The sequence below is a fragment of the Panulirus ornatus genome, chromosome 40 (genome assembly GCF_036320965.1).
Source record: "Panulirus ornatus isolate Po-2019 chromosome 40, ASM3632096v1, whole genome shotgun sequence".
Taxonomy (NCBI): Eukaryota; Metazoa; Arthropoda; class Malacostraca; order Decapoda; family Palinuridae; genus Panulirus; species Panulirus ornatus.
Window position 1 is genome coordinate 10,721,128 of NC_092263.1, and position 25,636 is coordinate 10,746,763.

Here is a 25,636-nt window from a genome sequence, read left to right on the forward strand (position 1 = left end):
TTACTAATACATGTCCCCATTCTATGTTAGTGTGGCTCTAAATCATACTTAAGGCAAATTCAAATTCATATTAATTTGGAGCTCCAAGCACACTGACTCTCCTATTCCTGTTAATGTGGTCCGTAATCTATTGTGCTAAGGACGTCCCATAAATATCATTTTAAATTCCAGTTAAAGGGGAATCTATCACATGTTTTAGTCAATCTACTTTTCACTTCTGATGATCTGATCTTCCAATTTATGCTGATCTGGAGGTCGAACATATACTGCAGTGTGGTTCCAGCTTTGGCTGACCTTAGGCACCAGGGAGCTTCTATGTTGATTTCAAAATCCTAGGAATGTTGATTTGAGAACAGTCTAAAACAGACTTCAGTGATCTGAACCTTTCCTGTTGTTTCATCACATAATGAATTCAGCATTAGTTTGAAAACAAAAAACTAGCCTAACCTAAGTAATGACGATCATCTCCAGTTCTTTCAGTGCCACATTAAAATTTCTGCCAAAATACAGAACTAGGTTTGAAATGCAATGTGAAAAGTCTGTAGATTATAAGACAAAGTGAAAGGCACAAGATTTTCCACAAATGATATGAATGAAAATACAATATGATAAGTCTAATGACTGTAAGAAAACAGAAATTGAATGGTACAGTTTTCTTTTTAAAACATCCTTGCCTCGTTGTGCCTCATCAAAGTAGCATTAGGAACAGAAAACCGAACCAGCACATTCATTATAAACTGAACACATGTTCTGATGATATAACTTACGAAAAGTGAAAACAAGTTCAAAATCTGTGGGTTGAAAGTAGAAATATAAATCATAAGTTCAAAATTTTCAAAAGACATTGCACACTAAAAATTAAGATCTGAATCTAATGAAACCATAAAAAAGAAAATCAGAATATGACAGAATTACTAAGAAAATCTATTCATCTGTAACAAACAGATTGAGCTATGTAGTTCCTGCTGAACCTCCATAAACTGCCATCTTATCAATTCCTCCCCTTTCCTCTACTGAAATGATCCTGAAACACTCATTCTATTCTTCCATCTTATCCATAAAATTTACTTATTCTGATGTAACTCACTCACAAATAATGAACCACTTTATTCTACCAACATACCCATATGACTACTGACTGGTCCCATGTGTGGGTTGAGGATAGAGGAAATAACATATGCTGCACTCACCTGAAAATTTTACTTTTTTGGTCCTCTAAGTTTAAATATTTCTATAGAATTCACCTTCATAAAAATTATAAAAAGCACTATGCTTACAGAAAATTTTTGTAAGTTGGCATAAGACCAAACACTACTACATAAAACACTGAAAAAAGAATCCATTCTGGTTTTGACTCCACAATTACTTGGTAATAATGCACTGCTCTTAATATGTGAAAAGAATGAGGGTGGTCCTACCAGGTGAGGTTACACAAGCAGATAAGTAATAAATCACTGAGGAGTAAGGCTTAAAAGCCTATTGGTGAATATAACCAAAGCAAAACAATGGTCAATGGAATGGATATGACCAATGATTTTTTCTCCAACTTTCTTTCTCTCCTCCACATACATTCTCCATTTCCTGTACGAACAAAGTAGCACCAGAAATAGAAAAATAAAATGGCTTCATTCACTCACGTTCAGTCTCCAGCTGTTGTATGTAATGCATCGATCTCAACATCCAAATGCTGTATCATCTTGGAGCAAGATGTTTAAAAGAGAAGCTTCAAAAAAATGAACTCATTTTGTACAAATGATTTCAGCCACTGACTTAGATTCATTATCTACTAATTTGAATTTTCAATCTATGAACCATTGAATCTAAATACATCTCAAATGACATATAAATGCTTCTATACACAGTATTGTCATGAGTGAAAAATGATAAAGGAGAATAAGGTCATAATAAATGCAAATATACCCAATGAATTGTTAAATAAACATTTTCCATGAATAAAAGGTCCTTTAATAAAACCCTTTTCAAAGGTACAGATTGTACTGTATTGATTTCTAATGCATTTATAAACCACAATCTTATATTTACAATACTTTATAAAATTATTAATTACTTTCCTCTTGACAGTACAAAAATATTTCAAAATGCTATAATAATTACGATCTCCTCACAGAGGTTTGTATACTATTAACATGGAATTCCAGAAATCATATATCAAATCATCTCCTCAAAATGATTACCTTTGCTCCCTACACATAATCCAGCATAGTGCTTTGTCATAAAACATGCCAGTGATAGAAAACATATAATTACTTACAAGCAAACAACTATGAGAAAAGTCTGAGGCTGCAAAGAAAAAATTTTCTAAATTCATAAATTTATAAGTTTATATAATATTTGAGTAATCTATCCTCAGACTCTTCAGTTGTAAGTGTGTAAAAGGTCATGGTCATCATATGTTCTATACTCATCTCTACTCTAAAACCACAGGCTGTATCTTCACAGACTAGCAACTAAGTACCAGGTAGTAATAAATACAAAATAGTCCAAATGATAAAAAAAATAAAGAAATTTCAATCTATCATTCTGAAAAATATTACATTAAGCTATTGAATAGAAATAACATAAAAACTTACTAGATCATAAATCAGCCCTGTGATGAAACTCTTCTTTTTAACTGCAAATTCTAACATACCAAAATCTAGAAGTGATAGGATGGATATACAGACGGAGAATATTTGGTCCCATTAAGTTCATGGATTTATAGGTAACAGTCTCCACTAATACAACTGACATTCATATATTTAATAATGAAATGGATGGATGTTGGGAAATTAAAAATAGAAAAATATGATACTGCCCACTAACATCAATAAAACTCAAGATTTTTCTACAAGCTCAGCCAATCAGCAGAAATCTCTGACACTGCACAAATGGCCATCTAAAACTTCACACAATGCTGACCCCATAATGAGCATTCCTTCCTTTAATACCAAATACACTGTAAAGAGCTACCATATTTATCACAGTAACCACAGACAGTACAAATGGTACATTTAACTTACACTACATAATCACTGGGTAAACACATAAAATTAATCTTAATCTCCTTAGGATGTAGTAAAATAATAGGAACTGAAGTGTGTGCTTGTAAGACTAATGTGGTACAACAATTCTGACTTTGTGAATCTAAAAACAAACAATATATCAAATAAAAAAACATGAACAACGACAATATGCACAAGAACAGTCACGGTTTGTTTTCTGGTTAAATTTATTGCTCAACCTCCAAACTTATATCAGTCTATTTCATCCTGAATGTTCAGAGATCTTACAGCATGTTACCACCTTAGATAAATCATAATTCCCAAACATCAAAACTATACCTTATTAAAGGTTTCCATTCACATTATATCTTCTTGAGGTTCCACTAAATCAAATTTTAGTGACTTATGATTTGTAAACTCTTAGGGAATCTTCATTAGAATGTCCTATGAAAGTTTCTAACTTTGATTCAATTTGATTCTACATAAGATACCTGAGAATAAAGCATGAAATATATAACAGCAGGTTCTTCATGAACCAACTTCAAGGATCTTTGTTTCTGGATGCCCACTACATGACACATAACCTCTAAATAGGGCACCTAAAAAGGTGTTCAGAACCCTTGGAGACATGGAAGTTATTATCATTATACAGACTGCCAGTAATGCCTAAAATTTAAGAGGCAATCGCTGGATTCCATCAGGGATACCCCTAATTAGTGCCAGTTCTTCAATGTCTCGTGAGTCTAAATCATGATACATTGACATTTCTCCTGTTAAATGTTTCATGCGAAAGTGGCGAATAAGTGAGTCTTTGCGTGAAGAAGCAAAGGCACAAACACGGCAGCGAAACTCCTTGGTGCCAAGATGAATCCGCAAGTGACGTGTAAATGTATACGGATTTGAGGTAACAAATGGGCAATGTTGGCACTTGTGCACATTGTTGTTATTACTACAAGATGTTATAGTTGTAGAGAGGTTTGTCGACACTGTTGATGATGGTGGTGAGGTAGCTCCTACATTGGTCCCCTGTGTGGCAGCGGTGACTGTGGTAGAACTTGGAAGGCTCAATGGAACAGCAATACCAGGATACCCAAGGATACCAGGCTGAGTTGCTGAGTATGGTTGCTGCTCCTGCAGTTGGTGGTGCTGGGGAACTGGCAGAGTAGGAGGGGGAGGAGGAGGTAGTGGTGGTGGTGGTGGCTGCGGCAATGCTGGATGATCCAGACTGGAAGGATGCACAGCCCCAATGTCTCCGACACAACCCTGGGCTAGTCTACCCTGCACCCAGGCACCCTGGTAGAGAGAATGGTAGGTGATACCACAACTTTGCTGAGGTAAATGACAAGAGAGAAAGATCTCAGTTGAAAAGGTGTCTGTCTGCATTCTTCATTTCTGTTTTGTTGTGGTAGCTACCTACAATACCCTCCCCTGAGCACCTTAAATTGAGTCCCACTACCACTAACTATCTCCTCAGAGGCCAAGATACACCAAAAAATATTCCTCACACACAATGGGTCTGGGATGTCAGTCTGGATACATCCATTCTAGAAAAGTCCTGGTGTGAGTCCCAGACTAAATCACAGCACTGTAAGTGTGATTTTATCGCCAACTTTCAAATTCACTTACTCTGTAGTATGATGCAACAAGAGGACTCGTACTCTTCATATTTCTCCCATTACAATGGGGGACTATACTGGGATCTCCACTAGGTGCATCATGTGCTACCAGTAGGAGCAAAACCTATCAACCCAAAAGAGGTTTTGTATCTCAGACTTCAATACTATAAAATTCCCTTGAATTTCAATAATACTTAAAACACAAAACTCCCTACCATTACATATTCAAATTCATCTTTAATGGACATATATACAAGTCCATATAAGCAAGATCATGTAATTTGCAAGGGCACTACCCTCCCCATCCACCCATGAGTACTCTGAGTCCAGTGCACTATAAAGTAAAACTTATTATCAAAAGAAGGTCATCAATAACACCAACAAACACAACAAAGAAGCAGACACACAGGCCCAACCTAAAACAATTCAACAGTAATGGGCTTTTTAAAAGTGAGGAATAAACAAATAGATACTAATTCTGAAACTTAACAGGATCTAATATAAATAATCATAATCACTAAGATGTAAAAATCAATAGCTTAAAGCACAATCAATCAACATTTCATATTTCAAAATTCTTCATAATTGCTTCACTCTACTTGAAGATATCTTCACTTCTTTACAGATCTTCTAATGACAACAATTTAAAGTCAGAAATATCAAAGTTAAAAACGGGAGCAGTTACTTCTACGTATGTACTGTAAAATATAGTTATTAAACTTTATTTTTCTTGGCAAGTTTGGTAAAATTCATTTTCCACTGTTGAGGGAATTCACAATGCAAAATGAAATCTCTAACTAATGCCAAGCCACAGCCAACAACATGCTAAAATAATGACAGCCATTCTTTCATAACAAAGAATGCTATCATAGGTACTGCTTATCTTTAGAGAATTATCACCCTAATTTTTCATATCCAATGACCAACTGACAAAACCACACATCCTTTCAATTTAGGGAAGTAAGTTTAGCAGTATACACTATCTAAAAATATGAAATCTAACATCTCTTCTTTCATGATGAATTTAAACTCAAATATCTAAATGAACAAATTAGGAAAAAGTTACTGAAATTGAGGATCAAGACAAAGTTGCCATACCCTAAAAGATCCAAAAGTCATTTCTTTTAATCATAAATGTAACTGAGAAGCAATATGGTCTTCTCTGGAAAATCCATCAATAACTACATTACTATTCTGAAGCTGCTCAGGTTATGCAACATTTTCCTGATCCCAACACAAAAGTTCACTTACTTAAGAACTTGCTGTACTTACCCCAGTGGTATTGGCATTGACGTCATCTGATGCTGTGGACATGTCTCCTCGACTTCCATCATCATTTCGACTGTCTTCACCTGTAAGTTTTCAAAAATTATGAGAAACATAAGTTCAGCATAATTTGTAGTTTAAGTATCAATGTTTTGTAACATCCATTGCAAAATGGTCATTTTCAACAAGACACTAATTAGCTAAAAAGTAGAAATTTACATTAATAACACCAAGTTAAACAGTTCAGGACAAAATAACTTGGCTTGCATATATCTGTGTCACAGCATTAAAGAGTTGGATGGTCTGTAAGCCTCAACTTGCATGCTAAGAAATGGCAAGGCCACAAGTTACAATGAAATCCCCCAAATTGTACTAGTGAAGTAATTTTACCACCACCAAGTAATCCATTCTAACAGGCTATGGACAATCAGTGTCTAGTGTTCCAATGCAAAATTTCTCACTTTTGCTCATGACACCAAAAACAAACCTTATCTGAGTTTACATTAAACTGTCATAAGCCTGACCTACCAAAAAATCTAGGAAATTTCTAACGTTACGGCCAAAGCAGAAAGACTTACCAAAGTCAACAGTCATATCAAAGGTTTCATTGCTTTTAACAGAACTATTTTTCCCTCTATAGTGATCATTTTAAGGCTGGTTTAAGCTTACATAACTTGGTAAGGCTCTTGAGTTAGTATTGTGTTCCTTTTGTAAAACAATAGATAAATATGAAAGTACACACACCAAGAGTGAGAGTTTGAATGGAGAGAACCTGGAGGAAGTGGAATACTTTTGATATCTAAGAGAAGACATGGCAGCAGATGGAACTATGGAAGCTGAAGTAAGTAATAAGGGCGAGAGGGGTCCAAGGTCCGAGGTACACTGAGGAGTATGTGGAAACAGAGATCACTGTAAGTGAGGGCAAAGATTGGTATATTTGATGGTACAGTGGTCCAAGTGGTGTTTGACTGTGAGCCGAAGCATGGGCCACAAAAAAAAAAAAAAAAAAAAAAAAAAAAAAAAAAAAAAAAAAGTTGGATGCATTGGAAATAAATGGTTAAGGGCAATTTGTGGTGCGAGAAGGGTTTATCACATAAGATATGATATTGCAAGTGGTATGGTTATAAGAAGAGCACAGTTGAGGGAGTTGAACAGGTGTGCTGAGATGGCATGGACAAATGGACAGGCCAAAGGAGGACAAGATGATTAAGATGATCTTTTATATGTCAGAAGAAGGAGAAAAGGACAATAAGAAAATGAAATGGAGATGGTAGGAGGGAGTTAAGAGATCCTTTGAGTGATCATGGCCTAAACATGCAAGGGACTGTGAGACATACACAGGACAATGCAAACTGGAGTGATGTGGTATACAAGGGGTGATATACTATTGATGGGCTGAACTAAGAAATATGAAGAGGTCAGGGGAAGTCAAAGAAAAGTGTATGCGGCTTGGCAGTGAATAGGAAGCCCTGGTGGTAATGCATTAAACATGACAGCAAAACACAATATTAGCAAATAAGTTCCTTCATCTGTTCCTTGTGCTAACATGCTATGCAGTAAACAGCAAGCAAGGATGAAAAAATTATCATTACATCATTATCATAATCACTACATAGCCCCAGCACAACTTTTATGGGGATCCTGCAGCTCCAAGCTGGAACCCTATGCTGGAGCACAGAAATGATGGACTACTTAGAAGTGAGATTATCAACAAAACTAAACTTTGCATTTACTGTTAATGATACAGTTTCTCCCCAGGGTGAACTCTCACTCCCAATCAAACCATTCGCAGATGGAGCTGAATAACAACTGTGTGACTACAAAAATGAAAATACATTGGGGTAATTTAAGGTTCCAACCACAATCCAGCACAAAATAAATCAAACATTAAAACTCATCATATTTCAAGTAATCAGAAATTAAAAAATGGAGGAATTTTCACACTCAATCAATGGAGATCAACTAAGGATTGAAAGAGACATTATGATACCAGTGGCAATGACTGCCACACTCACCAAACTCCATAATGGGTAGGTTGGGGGAGGCAACAATAGCAGCAGCTACACCTTCTAATGTTCCAGGTATCGCAGCGAGGGGCAACAGTCCTTGAGCATCATCTAAGGCATCACTGTTGATGGTGCCATGACCCTCTGTCCACACCATCTCACCAGGATAGTCTAATGGTTCTGTCTTAACTGTCTGAAATAAACACGTATTACTGATAGTAATACATTACTATCCACAGGAAAATTAAGTATTAAAGTCATACTAAACCAAATGGCAATGTCTATCTATCTATATTCATCTATCATCACTGCTTCATTCCCTATCTAATGAGGTGGATCAGATATATATACAGTCTCTGCAACATCAGTCTCATACATCTTTATCCTATGCCCAGCACATGAAGTGAAACATGGATAATTGTGTATCTGAGCCCCACCTGTAAGCTTGTTCAACTTATCTTGCCAAAGACTGATCATGTTACTACTTGTTCCATCATAACAAATATTTAAGTGTACTACCTACGCAATGAAATATGTACAAATGCAAAATTCAACTAGCTCTTCAAACATGAATTGAGTATTAATGAAACACACAATACTGCAAAGTGGGAGCACAATTCAAACAATTTCCATAAAGCTAATGATCAATTGTTATCAGTTCAGGACAAGTGCAAATGTGTAAGATCCGTGAATAAAGATGTTGCTACTTACTTGAACTGTTAAATAAGAATATTAGAGTGATTACTGCCTATGGAAATACAAAAATGAGAAGAAAGTGAAAGTCACAAATTATGAAAAGACATAAACATAAGAGGAAACACAAAAAGCACTGGTATAGAAAATAGTGATCTTTGACATCTTAGTTTATGAAGTGCTCCCTAACTATTGTAACCAAAGAATAGACCACTTAATTTGAGACTGTGCAATTCCTTTTCTTCTCCATAACAGTACTCCCACAGGCAATAAATGTGAACCAATCTAGAGATTACACAAGAAAAATTCCATTACAATACCAAACAATATTTCACCTTATTCATCTATATCTGCATCCTGTGAGATGGAAATAACAAAAGCACTACCAGAGTTAACCTATGATATGCCACAAATCTCTTACTCAAAAGTAAATAAGATGGAGCGATACAATAAACCAAAACTGAAGTGTGGAAACCAAAGTTAAAATGTTACATGAGCAGTAAAGAGATGCTCTTAACTCACTAGTTCATCTACTGTCTCTTCTTTTGGCATAACATCATCTCCAACACTGTTGTTTGAGGTGATGTGGCGAGTGTCATTCTCCTCCGAAGGCTTCGAGACTTTAGAAAGAATGTCATGAGAGGTTGTCTTTGAGCTGGAATTCTTTGAAGAGTTATGTTTAGAGGAAGGAGTGTGCAAGCCTCCCCGTGCACCACTTTTGAGTGACTGGTCATCCACGGAGGCCCTGTTCCGACTCTTATGACTAGATGAATGAGAATCATTGAGTGACTTGTGTGAGCGTGAAGGTAGTGGGGAGGAGCTGTCTGTTGTTCTGGATTCTAACGTCCGCTGTCTCTTGTTGCTTGGTCGGCCATCTAATCTATCACTATCTTTGTCTTTTCTCTTTTTCTCTTCTTTTTCTTTTTCTTTGTCTTCTGCCAACCCTTTTATTTGAAGGTTATCTGCAGTCTTTAGAAAACTTGCTAATTCACTCTGAGACACACTGACTTCACCCTGATAAATAAATTTCATCATTGCCCTCATGTCCCTAGCAGACACATCACCGAGAATAACAAGTGGGTGCTTGCAAGGGTTGTCTCGGAGAATACGATGTAGCAAGGGGGAGCACGCTGCCAGAACCATCTTATGGCCTGGCACCGCTTCTCCCCCACATACCAATGTCACGTCCACAAACGATTCATCTCGGAGGAGCTCGTTGAACACATCTACAAAATTACTCTGGTGGTTGTTCCACTTGAGCAAGAACTCCTCCTCGCTCATGACGCACTTCCTATAGAAAGAAACGAAAATATGTAACATGCCATATACTCAAAAGTAACTGAATCTTGCAACGATTATCACACAACCTAACAAATCAATCTAATTTTTTCCCAACCAATCTGCACCTGAATTCCCCCCAAAATTTATTTGAATATCATCAAAGTAATGAAAATTCCTTAAAAAAAGGTCCACAACCAATCACAATTCATGGAAATATGATTCAAAGCTTGCTTATGTGTAAGATACCCCTTAATTTTTGTATCCAAGACCACTTCATCACCTGTTTTAATTCTGGAGGTATATTTCATTTCCAGGTGCAAATCTTTAAACATGTCATTTCACCATGAAAATATGAAATTTCTTATTTGACCTTTTCATTCCATTTTCTATGAGAAAGGATACTGAGCTTTCCATAGCTGATACTAGTTGACAGTGATTGAAACAATGTTTTATGGAAAAAATATGGTTTTCATCAAAAAATCATGGTATATATGCATAATAAATTCTACAATAAATCACACATTCATTGGCCACTTATTTCCAATATGGCCAAAAGATATCAAAAAGCATGTATTCATAATACTCACTAATACATGCACACATGCTCTTTCATCTCGGGGAAGAAGTGACATAACTGTGTTAGTGTCCTCTGGCTTGATGTCAAGGAAATCAACATGCAAAGGACTGTAATGTCATTTGATTACAACAAACATATGAAATATACAATGTACAAAATATCTTTAATCAACAGTGTTCTAATCCCCAACTGAACTTCCCCAAAGGGATAGCCATGACAGATAAACCAGTCCTATACTGTACTCCATTAAAAAAAAATGCTCGTATGAGAACATAATGCTTTAAAGTTTATTGAAAAAAAAAAACTGCTGAAAATAAGAGCAAAGTCTGTGCACATCCATTTGGCAGTATGAGAGTCTGGCAGCAATGTCAAGTTCCCTCCCAAGTGCCCTGATGACACGACATTTCCTGTGGCGTTCATTTCAAGCTCTTGAACAGTTTTGTCGAACATCGTAGTGGTGGAAATATTGCCCACTGTGGAAGAAAACTGAATAATGTCATTTTCTTATATTCTTGGATATCTATTCAACTGAAGTTCTGCAACAAATCTAAAGGATCAGGACAATGTATGGACATGTAACATCAATAAAATGTATCTTCTGAAAAATATCAGGTAGGCAAGAGTGTAATCATTTCACTGCACTATTTTTTAAACGTGATGGAAAAGTTCTCTTGTAAGTGTTGACTATATGATGGGCAAATCAGACTTCTGAATGCTTTTAAGAAATCTCTCACACGAAATAGTGACTGTATGAGACTAGATGGAGGTCTGACAAAGTGACATGAAAAAAAGCACAGGAATGCATTAGGGCAGCACAATGCTACTTTGGTCATTTAATGTTTTCATGGATGAATTACATCATGAGATGAGAGTGATGCAGGGTGAATACAGTGTACTGCTACACCATGGAGATGGGTAGAACGATATGACACTTTGATAATGTGCACGACACTTTGATAATGTGCACATCAGGATACTGAAAGTAAAAGTGAGAAAGAGTAAGGTTCTTTTTTCTCTTTTAGAAAGATAAGCAGCTGCAGTAAAATTCTAGAATCTTAGCTTGACTAAAGAATGAGGAACTGCTTATGAATGGTGATAGATTGAACAGATACAAGAATGAGTCAATTCAGTATGCAAATGTAAGACGTGAGAGGCACTAATGTTGCTGTGGAAGCCTTGTTTTCACTCAGCAAACAGGACATAGGGTGAGAATATATGTGAAACAACTGAGAAGCAGTAAACATCGAATCCTCTCAGTCTGAATGAGAACAAAGTTAGAGATAACACAGAGATATACTGCTAGATACACAGATAATGCTACCTGATTTACCATATGCAAGTGTTCTCAAGGACCACTTTGCAATTTCTTGCTGTTTACAAGTTCTCTTTGTTCACTTTAGGAGATGCAGGTTCACTGAGGGGGTGATTTTTAGATGGAGAGCAAGAGGGTAGCGGTGGCATGGCTGTAGGTTGTTTGCATATAAAAGATCATTCATACTATGTCCATAATATGATCAATAAAGCTGTGAGGTTTTTAAAATGCATTGATGAGGTTGTTCAAGTCCAGAGACAAAATGTAAGGAACACAGCTACTGAATGCCTTTAAGTGTGTTGCCAGTTACAAGTGGTAACATTGCAATGCAGGCATCTCATTGTGGATGGGGTCCCTCTTATCCTGAGAATAAACTTCTGAATTTAAAAGTGAATGGGTTTACGCTACATGTTGCCAATAAGCTCCTGCAATTCCAAAATGATGGAAGGTCATGTCGAGAGGAGAGTGAAGAAAACTGAAGAAAGAACTGCTCCTTATGGAAGCCAAGTGTAGAGCCTGAATGCTTTGGAGACACTTAACACTTGCTCAACTATCCTGCAATCGCCCCACACACTTATAGTTTATGCAGAACATCGCATGTGATCCAGCCCAATGGACATGACCATTTTACTAAGTGCAACAGGAGAACCCAAGGGAGATTCTGAGGAAGGAAAGTAATTAACAATTCTATGTATGTATCCCTGGGGATAGGGGAGAAAGAATACTTCCCACGTATTCCCTGCGTGTCGTAGAAGGCGACTAAAAGGGGAGGGAGCGGGTGGCTGGAAATCCTCCCCTCTCGTTTTTTTTTAGTTTTCCAAAAGAAGGAACAGAGAAGGGGGCCAGGTGAGGATTTTCCCTCTAAGGCCCAGTCCTCTGTTCTTAATGCTACCTCGCAAATGCGGGAAATGGCAAATCGTATGAAAAAAAAAAAATGAATGTATGTATCCACGCTTCTTACTTGTGATTACTGTTTGTGTTTAACATACAGAGATTTCTACTCATGTGCTCCATCCCTGAACCCTGTATAGATGTATGTACCATGTCTTTACTCCTATGCACACACACACACACACACACACACACACACACACACACACACACACACACACACACAGCAGCAGCCTAAGCCAGTACCCATTTATCAACCAAACCCAACAGGAAGATACACACCTGAGTTGCATGGGGACTGACAGCCGCACCCAGGATTCGAACCTAGGCAACCCATGATGGCTCATGGTCAGTAATGCTAACCATTACAAAATGTGTATCATTAATTAACTGTACAAAAAGGGGGAAAGAGTTTTACATTCGTGGGGGCCTCCATCTCCTACATTATCAAAGAGACTTGAATCTTCATAAGCGGCAAGAATTAAACAAGTCCTCTTGCTTAGTTCATTTAACCATCCACCACCCTTACACTACACTAGTTTCCCTCCACACTCTTCAAAACCATTTGTGTGTGTATGTGCAATGATGCATATACAGGCATACAATCTGGGGCACATTTTGAGCATGTATATAACAGCAATCCCAAACTTCACATTGCTAACACCACCCTCATTCTCTACAGTTCACATGGTGGGGGGAGGGGGGAAAAGGGGGCAGTTAAAGTAACCACACCCTTAAAGGGGGACTGGAGGAAGGAATGGGGGGAGGGGGGAGTCCATAAACTGGGTCTGGGGAAAGAGGGGGAGGAAGAGGGTCAGTTGATCCCCTCCTCCCCACACATACACACACACACACACACACACACAAACACACACACACACACACAGTGTATGTGCAATTATCTTCTTGTATGAGGAGGGAGTTCTATATGCTCGTGGGGGCCCCATCTCTAGAGCATTATCTACTATCATACAACTCTTTAGATTTCTGTATGGTGTGTCTGTAATAACCAAGTCTCCAGTCATGTGCGTGGGCGCGCGCACGTGTGTGTGTGTGTGTGTGTGTGTGTGTGTGTGTGTGTGTGTTACGGGGAGAGAGTTTTACACATGTGTTGCTCCGTCTCTTAACCTTGTATATATGTACCACGTCTTTACTCCTGTGCATGCATGCTTGCGCGCGCACGCACACACACACACACACACACACACTAGCCAGAACATCCCAGGTGTATGTATGAGCGACAAATCTCCCCAAACGTAAACTTATCCCCTTACACACACACACACACACACACACACACAAATCTGACAACCAGTAATCACACATACGGCTAGAGTTTGAAGTGTGTGTGTGTGTGTGTGTGTGTGTAGGGGGGGGGGGAATGGGAGGGAAAGTGAGGGTGAATGTGAGTGAGTGTGAGAGGCAACCCGGGATGGAGTGAGTGTAAGGGAGAGTTGGGAGTGACGGTTGCTTCACAGTGGGGGGGGGGAGGGCGACCTCAGGTAGACTGTGGTAGAGGATGTGGTGGTGGTGGTGGTGGTGGGTGGGGGGGGAGAGGGGGAGGCGGGCGGCCCATGGATGGAGGTGGTGGTGGTGGGGGGGGGGGGGGGTTGTGAGGGCGCGCGGGTGTGCTGTGCTAGGGAGGGTGGGTGGTGGGTGGGTGGTGGGTGGGTGGGAGAGTCCGGTCCGGGCAGGGTGGATGGGTGGCCTGGTGTGTGTGTGTGGGGGGGGGGGGTGCGGTGCGGGCGGCGTGGCTCCAGGTTGAACTGTGGAAGGAGGGTGGGGGGGGGGGGGGGTCAGATGGCCGGCGGCCTGGGCGGGTGGTGGGCGGAAGGTGGGTGGGTTGATGGTGGGGAGGAACTGGGCGCACGGGGGTACACTACGTGGGTGTATATGAACTGGGTGTATAACACACTAGGTGGGGGGGGGGGTGTGTGGGTGGAGGACCCGGTTGCATAATACACTAAGTGGGTGGGTGCACTAACAGGGTGGGTAATAGTGGGGAGGAACTGGATTCACTGTACACTAGGTGGGTGTGTGGGTGGAGGAACTGAGTGCATGGTGCACTAGGTGGGTGTGTGGGTGGAGGAACTGAGTGCATGGTACACCAGGTGGGTGTGTGGGTGGAGGAACTGGGTACATGGTACACTAGGTGGGTGTGTGGGTGGAGGAACTGGGTGCATGGTACACTAGGTGGGTGTGTGGGTGGAGGAACTGGGTACATGGTACACTAGGTGTGTGAGTGGGCGAAGAGACTGGGTGAACGGCACACTAGGTGGATGAAGTGATTGGATGCATGATACACAAAGTGTGTGGGTAGGAGGACTAGGTACATTGTACAATAGGTGGGTGAGTGGGTGGATTGGGTATACAGTACACTAAGTGGGTGTGTGGGTGGAGGGTACGGGCACGTGGTAAACTAGGTGGGTGTATGAGTGGGGTAATTGGGTATATGGTACACTAAGTGGGTGGGAGGGTGGAGGGACTGATTGCATGATGCACTAAGTGGGTGGGTGTGTATGTTGGGAGAATGGGAGGATAGTACACTAAGTGTATGTGTGGATGATGCGACTCAGTGGGTGGTAGAATGTGGTTGAGTGACAGGATAGATGATACACTAGGTGGGGTTGTAAGAGGGTCTTGGGGGATACAATAGGTGGGGTTGTAAGAGGGTGTGGGTGGATGGTACACTAGGTGGGTGTGTGAGAGGATGTGGGAATGGTACACTAAGTGGAGGTGCCATTGGGTCTGGGTGGATGGTATACTAGGTGGGAGTGTAGGAGGGTCTGGGGGGATGATACACTGGGTGGAGGTGTAAGAGGGCCTGGGTGGACGATACACTAGTTGGGTGTGTAAGAGGGTCTGGGGATGGCACACTAAGTGGTGCCAGTGGGTCTGGGTGGACGGTACACTAAATGGGGGTGTAAAAGGGTTTGGGGGTGGTGCACTAGGTGGGGGTGTAAGAGGGTTGAGGGTACACTAGGTGGAGGTGTAAGAGGGTCTGTGTGGATGGTAAACTAGCTGGTGTCAGAGGGTCTGGATGGATGGTACACTAGGTGGGGAGTAAGAAAGTCTGGGTGGATGGCACACTACGTAGGGGTGTCAGAGGATCGGGGTGGTTGGTAAACTATGTGGAGGTGTCAGAAGGTCGGGGGTGGATGGTGCACTACGTGGAGTGCTGTCAGAAGGTCTAGGCGGATGGCACACTAGGTGGTAGTGGTGTCAGAGGGTCTGGGTGGATAGTACACTACGTGAAGGTGGTGTCAGGTCTGGGCGGATGGCACACTAGGTGGTAGTGGTGTCAGAGGGTCTGGGTGGATAGTACACTACGTGGAGGTGGTGTCAGAAGGTGTGGGCGGATGGCACACTAGGTGGTAGTTATGTCTGAGGGTCTGGGTGGATAGTACACTAAGTGGAGGTGTTAGGCGGTCTGGGTGGTGTCAAGAGGGCCTGGGTGGATGGCACACTAGGTGGTAGTGGTGTCAGAGGGTCTGGGTGGATGGTACACTAGGCGGGGGATGGACCCACACACACACAGAGACACTTACATTGAGGAGGTGGTGTAGCGTGGCGCCCACGTCCAGAGGGAAGCCGGGAATGGCAGGAAGGCAGGACCCTGAGCCATGCAGGTAGGCTGTGGTTGCTCTGGGGGGGGGGGGGGGAACCACAGGAGGAGGCAGCAGCTGACTCACGATGGTGGTAGTGCTGGTGGTGGTGGTAGGTGAGTGGGTGGGGGGGGGGGACGGGACGATCTACTGTGGTGGTGGTGGTGCTACTCACTTCTACTACTACTACTACTACTACTACTACTACTACTACCACCACTACCCCCCCCCTTCCCTCCTTCAACACCACTCTCCCCCAACCACTAACTCCAACACGCCCAGGTACAAGTTTCGTGAGTCAGAGAAATGGTGGTAGTTGTGTTGCCTGTACTGGTGGTGGATGGTGGTAGTTGTGTTGCCTGTACTGGTGGTGGATGGTGGTAGTTGTGTTGTCTATGTTGGTGGTGGATGGAGGTAGTTGTGTTGTCTGTGCTGGTGGTGGATGGTGGTAGTTGTGTTGTCTGTACTGGTGGTGGATGGTGGTAGTTGTGTTGTCTGTGCTGGTGGTGGATGGTGGTAGTTGTGTTGTCTGTACTGGTGGTGGATGGTGGTAGTTGTGTTGTCTGTACTGGTGGTGGATGGTGGTAGTTGTGTTGTCTGTGCTGGTGGTGGATGGTGGTAGATGCGTTGTCTGTACTGGTAGTGGATGGTGGTACATGCATTGTCTGTACTGGTAGTGGATGGTGGTAGATGCGTTGTCTGTACTGGTAGTGGATGGTGGTACATGCATTGTATGTACTGGTAGTGGATGGTGGTAGAAGCGTTGTCTGTACTGGTAGTGGATGGTGACAGTTGTGTGTATTGGTTTAGCGCTGGATGGTGGTAGTTGTGTTGTCTGTATCGATATTATTAAGAATTCACTTTAGTGGATCACTATACTGTCGTGGCTGCTATCATGGCTCTCCCAATTACTGTAGTTATGAGTGATCGTAATTGAACTTTTGGTACGACACTCTGACGCGAGAGGGCAGTTTAGCTTGCCCTATGAGCACGACGGTACGACCCTTGAGCACAACGATAAGGCATTCGGGGGTGTGTTGGTCTGGCCCTTCTAACGCGGTCGTTTTAAAAGGCACAAGCAGAGAGGATAAGTTGTGAGATTCTACCCGAATATAAAGAAAAGGCTAGCGCGTAGCAATCACCGCTCGATGAACAGTCATGTGTGTGTGTGTGTGAGACAGAGAGAGGTGGAGGAGCAAGCGAGGGCGGACTGCTGGGCGGGTGGAAGTGGTGGTTGGCTGTGGTGGCGAATGTGGTCAACCACAGGCAGCTGGCAACAAAATGTGGTGTGGGTGTGGTAGAAGCACAGTCAAGGGAGGAGGGGGGGGGGGGGGGTGAAGAGTGTGAGGTGAGGAGGGGGGAGGGGAGATGGTCAGACCAAAGGCGATGGGGAGGGGTGGGGAGGAAGTCATGGGTGATGGGGGTCGAAGCTATGGGTGACAGGAGAAAGTGGAAAGGGATCAAACCATGGGTGAAGGGGAGGGGGGTCTCATCCAAGGGTGTGGGAGAGAGGGAGGTCTTAGCCATGGGTGAAGAATACAGAGGGTGTCCATGCCATGGGTGAGGAATAGAGGGAGGTCAAAACCCTGGGTGAGGGGGACGAAGCCATGGGTGAGGGGACGAAGCCATGGGTGAGGGGGATAGGGAGCGTCTGAGATATGGGTGAGGGGGATGAAGCCATGGATGAGGAATAGAGGGAGGTCAAAGCCCTGGGTGAGGGGGATAAGGAGTGTCTGAGATATGGATGAGGAAGAGGGGGGGGGAGGGGGGGTTTAAGCTATGGGTGAGGAAGAGAGGGGGAGAAGGGAGACTAAGCCATGGGTGTGGGTGATGGTGAAGTTATGAGGTGAGGAACAGGGACGACCAGCCACCATTGTGAGAAGTCAACCATATTGCATGATTGTGGAAACATACACATATTCCCAGGGGCATTTTGGCCAACTTGACTAAAAGTTTCTCCTGTTCCTTATCCCAATACCATGAGGCACCATCATGTAAAAAACCAGCATACGTCATCAGCAAATTGATCAATGGCCCAAAAGTTTAAGTTTAATCGTTAAAGATGTCTAGACATGCAATCAAAGGCAAATAAAAAATGCCATCTTCAACAAGCTGTAAATGGAGGAAGTACTAAATTCACGGTTAAAGTTCATCCCTGCACTCACAGTGACCTTCACTCGTAATTCAACGCCCAAACTCTTTCACTCAAGGCAAAATTTCAAAGTTGAGTGAATCTTTCTGTAGTAAAAGAATTCAAGTATAGTATTTGACAACATTTTCATACATTTGTTAAAGAACAATTCAATGTTGTCTACAAATATTGTGATGGTACTGAGTCAGCATAACTTTAGTATCCAGTAATAGCAACTATCTGCAATTTGTGAAGTAAAAAACAAAAAATCAATTGTAAATACTGTCTCCATCTGCCAATTAAATTGTTGTAAGAACTACAGTCTCAAAGCCATGGCTTGCCTATTACACAGTGCTTTAACACAAGTCAGTCTGTTTCATTCATGTACAGAATGATAATCTGGCCAAACATCCTCTTGCCATCATTACAAAATAATTTGGAAAATGTAGTCTTTCTTAAACCTGCAAACAATATCAAGCAATCAGAATGCATTGCATTCTTTTCATTTTCTAAGTCCAGTTTCTTTCCCAGCTATGAAATTATCATTGTACAATATTGTGGAGTATTTGTTAGTATTCCTGATTGTTACACATTTATGGGCTGCCCACTGTCGAGCACACAGGTTCGAATCCTGGTTGTGGCAGTCGATCTGCAGTCAACCCAATGTTCCTTCAACCTTGTTTGATAAAATGGGTAACTGGTTCAGGCTAAGGTGTATATACTATGCAGTCTGTTGGAGATGAGAGGGCCTGGGAAGTAAGTCAGTTCTTGTTGCCAATGATACAGTACTGGTGGCAGATTCATGTGAGAAACTGCAGAAGCTGGTGTCTGAGTTCAGAAAAGTGTGAGAAAGGAGAAAGTTGAGAGTAAATGTGAATAAGAGCAAGGTTATTATGTTCAGCAGGGTTGATGGACAAGTTAGTTGGGATGCAAGTTTGAATGGAGAAAAATTTGAAGTGAAGTGTTTTAGATACCTGGGAGTGGACTTAGCAGAAAATGGAACCATGGAAGTGGAAGTGAGTCACAGGGTAGGGGAAGGGCCAAAGGTTCTGGGAGCAATGAAGAAAGTATGGAAGGAGAGAACATTATCTCAGAGCAAAAATGGATATGTTCGAAGGAATAGTAGTTCCAACAATATTATATGGTTGCAAGGCATGGGCTATTGATACAGTTGTATGGAGGAAGAATGTATTGGAAATGAAATGTTTGAGGACATGTGGTGTGAGGCAGTTTGATCGAGTAAGTAATGAAAGGGTAAGAGAGATGTATGGAAATAAAGAGTGCAGTTGAGAGAGCAGAAGAGGCTGAGTTGAAATGGTTTGGACATATGGAGAGAATGAGTGAGGAAAGGTTGACATTTAAGATATATGTGTCAGAGGTGGGAGGAATAAGGAGAAGCAGAAGACCAAACTGGAGGTGGAAGGATGGAGTGAAAAAGATTTTGAGCGATCAGGGCCTGAACATACAGGAGGGTGAGAAGTGTGCAAGGAATAGAGTCAATTGGAATGATGTGGTATGCCAGAGTCAATGTGCTGTCAATGGACTGAACCAGGCATGTGAAACGTCTGGGGTAAACCAAGGAAAGGTCTGTGGGGCCTGGATGTGGATGGGGAGCTGTGGTTTCGGTGCATTACACAAGACAGGTAGAGACTGAGTTTGAACGAATGTGGCCTTTCTTGTCTGTTTTCCAGGCACTACCTCGCTGAGACAGAGGGTAGTGATGATATTTCCTGTGTGGCGGGGTAGCGACAGGAATAGATAAATGCAAGCAAGTATGAATATGTACATGTGTATATATGTATATGTCTGTGTATGTGTATGTATATGTATGTATATGTTGATATGTATAGGTATGTATGTGTGCGTGTAAGGGCATTTATGTATATATATATGGGTATATGAGTGGATGAGCCATTCTTCGTCTGTTTCCTGACACTAACTCACTGATGCCAGAAAGAGCAATTAAGTATAATCAATATAAAATATAAATAATGAAGGTTCATTTATTCATCCATTATACATGATCATGCAGTTGCCCTTGCTGTCTAGCTAACATAAAAAAAGTCATTTCTAAGATATTAGAGCTTAAATCACCTCTGTGTATTAGCATATACTTGTTTTCTCATTTGCCAGCTCTATGCCCAACAAGTCTTTGACCTTGTTTTACAAAAGCCCCTTCTCTGACATACAAATTTCCCTATTTCTACTGTATTCTGTATCAATTCTTTTGGCAAATGAATGCATTATGAAGTCATAGACAAGATTAGCTCTGTTAACTGTGGTGACTGTGAAGAAGAAGCAGACTATCTATTAACTTTTACAGCATAAGTGGCAAAGTCACTGGAGTCAGCCATTAGCCGCAAAGTTATGTACTACAGTGTGCTTCTCTCACCCCTAATACCAAACTTCATAATGGTTGTCTTAGACTGAAATATCTTTATTATGTGGCCTGAAGCCTTAATAAACAGTTATTACATTGTACACAATTTCTGGGTCTGAATTTAATTTTTATTAGCCAGTTCTACATATCCAGACTTGCCAATTGCATCATGTACTTCATTATCTTGTATATGTATGTGCATCTTATCTAAACTGCATGATACACGACAGATAAGATATCATACAGTAAATCTTTTCCTGGGACTATAAAAATTCAATGATGGTTCAAACTCAGCACAGTACTATAAATTAAACCAATGCATATGTTATCCATGATATACATGGCAAAACCAGTTTACCTTGGAACCTAACACTGCCATAATCATCATCTTGGACAATGGCATCTATGTTTACAGTAAAAAAAAAAAAATCTGAGAGATTTCCAATAATGTCCTTGTAATAGTAAAATGGCACTTGTTACCCGTAAAGCTCTGGGTCCAATTACGATTGATTGAAATGGCTTATCTAAGACAATCTGATACAAGGGAGCCATATGCACCTGATCCATCAAACAAAACCTGGGAATGAAGTCATAATTACAGACACATAGAGAGATAGAACAGATCAAAAGTCTGCAATTCTGCACTACCTGTGATTCAACTAAAGCTACTGAATCAGACCTCACCCCAACAAACAATTCGTGAGAGCTATGTGCTAGCCCTGATCAAGGAAAAATCTTGTCATAGGTACTCATATGTAGGTGCCTAATCCAACACCACCTCAGGACCTCATCATTACATTTAGTGGGAATATTTTCATTAACCCTTTGAGTCACACAGATGTATGGGTCTGTCAATATTATTCCCCTGTAACTGCATGAGGGGTGGAAGCCAGTCTGCTACCTGCATGATTTCTACAACCCATTGTCTCCGTTATCTTTGTGAATATCTACATAATTACTTGTTTGAGAGTGCAGTAACAATGTACTGGAGAGAACTATGCATACAAAAATTAGTATAAAATACACTTAATTGCATTGTTAACCGAGAATATGGTGAATGTTTTGTTGTGGGCATTAGCTAACCCTGGCATTATAAGCGTTCCTTCATTCAAAAACTGTTCAATCTTTACCCATCATTTTCTCAATTATTTTTACGAAGAGCTAAATAATTGACAGTTTAGGAGTTAGCTTATAACCTACGAAGGAAAAATGTGTAGGAAAAAAAAAATAAATATATACAAAATACAATTTACCATTTACTGAGTGTAAGCAGAATATTTTGTTTGCTACAGGGAGTAAATGAATGCTCAATAGGAGTTCAATCCTTACCACCTATTTTCTCCATTATTTTTCTTTTCTTCATAATAACATTAGTTCATAAGTAAGGTTCCAGTAAGAAAATACTAAAGAAAGGTATCTAACTCTGTATCATGCAACTTACTAATAATTGCTATTTTTTTTTTTGCAAAACCTGAATGTGCAACCATCCTGTATCAGTGAACAGTTCTGACTTGGTTTGACATACTGTGTGCATACAGTATGCAAGTATTCAATATCATTAAAAAAAAAAAAAAAAAAAGGTAAAAGAGTGTGTATACTGTTCTTTGGTTGCTTTGTGTTACATTCCATACTTAAGAGTCAAGACAACATACTTAAGACAAAAAACCTTTTTACATTTTGGGTTTCAATTTCTTAACTTATGATGCCCCACCTTGAGACACTGTTTCCAGGATAATCAACTGCATTACAAATTTGAGGATGATGATCACAAACGTTACTGAATAAACAGTGAAGAAGAGCAATGATGCTGTGGGGGTGTGGGTAAGGGAAGGAGCAGTGGTTGTTTGTGGTGCAGGAAGGAAGCAGTGGTGATGTGAGGAAAGGAGTGTGGTGTCAGGGATGAAGGGAGAAGTGGTGGTATGGGTGGTGTAGGTAGAAAGCAATGGTGGTGTGGATATAGGAAGATGGGAAAGGTAGTGGTGTTTGTGGGGTAAGACGGGTGCAGTGGGGAAGTAGGTAGGTGGTGTGGTTGGGGGAGTATATGAGAAGGACAGATAACTGGACATCTGATGATCCATGATAAGGTTATCTGCTGTAGGGATACTAAGTGTCCTGAGGTTAAAATCGTTTTTGTGGTACAAACAGGATAGTACAGCAGAAGGAAGAGGAAGGGAATGGTGGTGGTGTGGGAGGAATGGAGCAGTGTTGGTGTGGGTGGGGCACAAAGAGAGCATTTGGGGTGTGGGTGGGAGAGGAAGCTGTGTTGCCAAGCCACCCAGACTAAGGCTTATGGCTGCCATTCATCTCTTAACATCCTCTCGTAACAGTTGATTATTAACTCCTTTATTCAGATTGCTCCAACAATACCAGCGAATCTGGATATGTTTGATTCAATTCAAAATGAAGGAGTCACAACAATGTTGTTTTGAAAACTTGAGAAAGGAAAAATGCAAAATCTAAATTCATGCACAGGAACTAGTTTGGGCAGTGTGCATGTTGCTGTACTATGCCATTGCATCCTTAAACACCCAAGCAAACATTACTAATCAAACTGCCATATTGAACAAGTTTTGAAAACTTGAGAAAGGAAAAATGCAAAATCTAAATTCATGCACAGGAACTAGTTTGGGCAGTGTGCATGTTGCTGTACTATGCCACTGCATCCTTAAACACCCAAGCAAACATTACTAATCAAAACTGCCATATTGGACATAGTACTACTTTCATGTGTTATGCACAATTTTTGTGAGTTTTCATCTGCACAACTTCAGCAAAACCCTGGATACATAAGTCACAAAATGTCCAGCTTGTGATACTGTTACCTCTTCGTCAAAAAATTCAGAGAAGACACAGGGTAGGCTTTGAGGTGGTAAAGCAGTTTCAACTGCAACTTAAATCTGTAATAGTAGAAAATGGCTAGTCTCCCCAGCAAGTCTCAATCTTGTTGATACTGCTTTATAATGGAAATAAGTGTAGTCTCACAAAGCTGCAATAGACAGGAAGACTCTTGTGCTAGTACCATTACAAGAATCCATGGGCTCTGATTGGCTAGTCCAAGACTACAGATTCCTCAATTTACACTCAATATGCATATCCAATTACCCAAATTTACACTGAAAATGCATATATCAAAAAATTTTGCCCATTAGCATAATGACAGAAGGATAAATTCGAGGGTGAAAATACTAAAGATATTCCTAATTAACATAAACAAAACAAATTAATAAATAAATACGTACTTCAGACATACTACATAAGTAAATCAATATGAAACGTAAATGATGACACGATTAAATTACTGTACATAAATTTACAGTGGAATGTACTCCGCAAAACAGAATTAACTAGCGAACGTCAAGGTCCTGTAGATAAAGGTAAGGACTGGAGAAATCACTGAGAAAATAAGGCAAGACTCTCCACCTCTCAGCCTGATATCTCTCTGGTTCCATGTATGGATGGTATGGTTTCTCAAGTTTATGGTTTATCAAGTTTTGATGGCAAAGTTCAACATTTTCATACTTGAAAGTGTCAACGTCAACAGCAACATAGAAATAAAGATGTACAAATAAAAGCATCCCTACACATTAGCGGTCTCTGTTGAAAAAGCATTAACAGAATATATGTAACTCAAACAATAGCTATGATATAATCCCCCAGTCATTTGGTAAGCAAATTTAAGCCTGGTTGGGGATATCTGTGATCCTAATCATAATTTTGTACATTTGTGTAGGAAATGCCTGAATAACAAAGCACTGTTAATCCTGAATAATGCACCTGGACCCCCAGTGAACCTACATTATCTGGCTGGAAATGTACAAAGTTTTTCTACCACACCTGATGTCATTTCTGCAACCAAAGGACTGAAAAGTTATTGCCACATTTAAAGATTATTAATCACAATGAACCATGAACCAGCTGATCAGTTAAAGAGATGGTGAAAACAAGGGAGTTCTAGCATGGTTAAAACCTCAAGGAGGATACCAAAAATATTGGTGAGTCATGGAATAAAGTAATGCCGGCAAATATGAACCATGAAAGAACCAAATTTGGCCCAAGTGAATCTGAAAAAGCTGATGAGGGTATCAAAGAGGAGTTGCCTGACTGCTATGGAGAGGACTTATCTTTAGAAGGTATTCTTTAGATGGAACAACAACAAGCAGATGAAGAAAACATTTTGGTTGTAACAACTTTAAACAATCAATAACAAAAAAGTCGAAGGTATTCACACTTTTTGAAGCAGGTACAGAAACTCTGATGGATGGTTCCAACATGGGAAAAAGCTTTGCATCTAAAAGGGTTTCATTTCGATATTCTCATTCAATGAAATGAAGAGCGGTTCCAGCACAAGAAGAAGAAGGAGGCTATTCAGATGACGTGGCATACATTTCTCAAACGAGTAGAAAAGAGCACTCGACAAAAGACCACAAAAGCAATCTAAAAACAAAACAAAAGAATGCCATAACAAGCCTAGAAGGAGCCCAAAGATGAGCCAAGAAAAAAAATCCCCCTGAAGGACCTAGCAGCCTCTAGACTTCTTAAGTTGGGCTTCACTTTCACCCTAGGATGAAAAAGCAACCAGTTCTGTCTCTTTCTATAAGTAGATCCTTAATGACACTTCAGCTCATATCAGCCCTCTAAAAGCAATCTTGCCATCATCTCTTGTGAGAATTCAGTAGCAACTTATTCATTTGACCAAAAATGACCCCTAAAAACATATCCTAAAATCTTCATCGTCCAGTCAGAACTAAAACAGATTTCAGTAAGATTTGCTAAATGTCAAGCTCATGGAAGAATACTCCAGGAAATACTCCAGCATTATCATACAAATATACCAGTATTATTGTCATTTCTCATCTATCATGTTTTCATATTTCCT

The 25,636-nt window shown here is 40.6% G+C and overlaps 1 protein-coding gene across 3 annotated transcripts in view; it reads right to left on the reverse strand.

Moving 5' to 3' along the window:
- LOC139761378 (uncharacterized) overlaps positions 1–25,636 on the reverse strand; it is a 38,049-nt gene that overhangs the window by 6,665 nt on the left and 5,748 nt on the right. The window contains exons 1-5 of one of the 3 annotated variants that reach the window (XM_071685496.1): positions 16,193–16,231; positions 9,106–9,874; positions 7,900–8,083; positions 5,891–5,970; positions 1,977–4,295 (exon numbers count right to left, since the gene is read on the reverse strand). In XM_071685496.1, coding sequence (XP_071541597.1) covers positions 3,669–4,295; positions 5,891–5,970; positions 7,900–8,083; positions 9,106–9,874; positions 16,193–16,194 — 1,662 coding nt within the window. In that variant the 5' untranslated portion in view covers positions 16,195–16,231 and the 3' untranslated portion in view covers positions 1,977–3,668. Of the gene's footprint in view, positions 1–1,976; positions 4,296–5,890; positions 5,971–7,899; positions 8,084–9,105; positions 9,875–16,192; positions 16,232–25,636 lie in introns of those variants that run through there. The other 2 variants (XM_071685499.1, XM_071685497.1) reach the window with 2 other exon arrangements.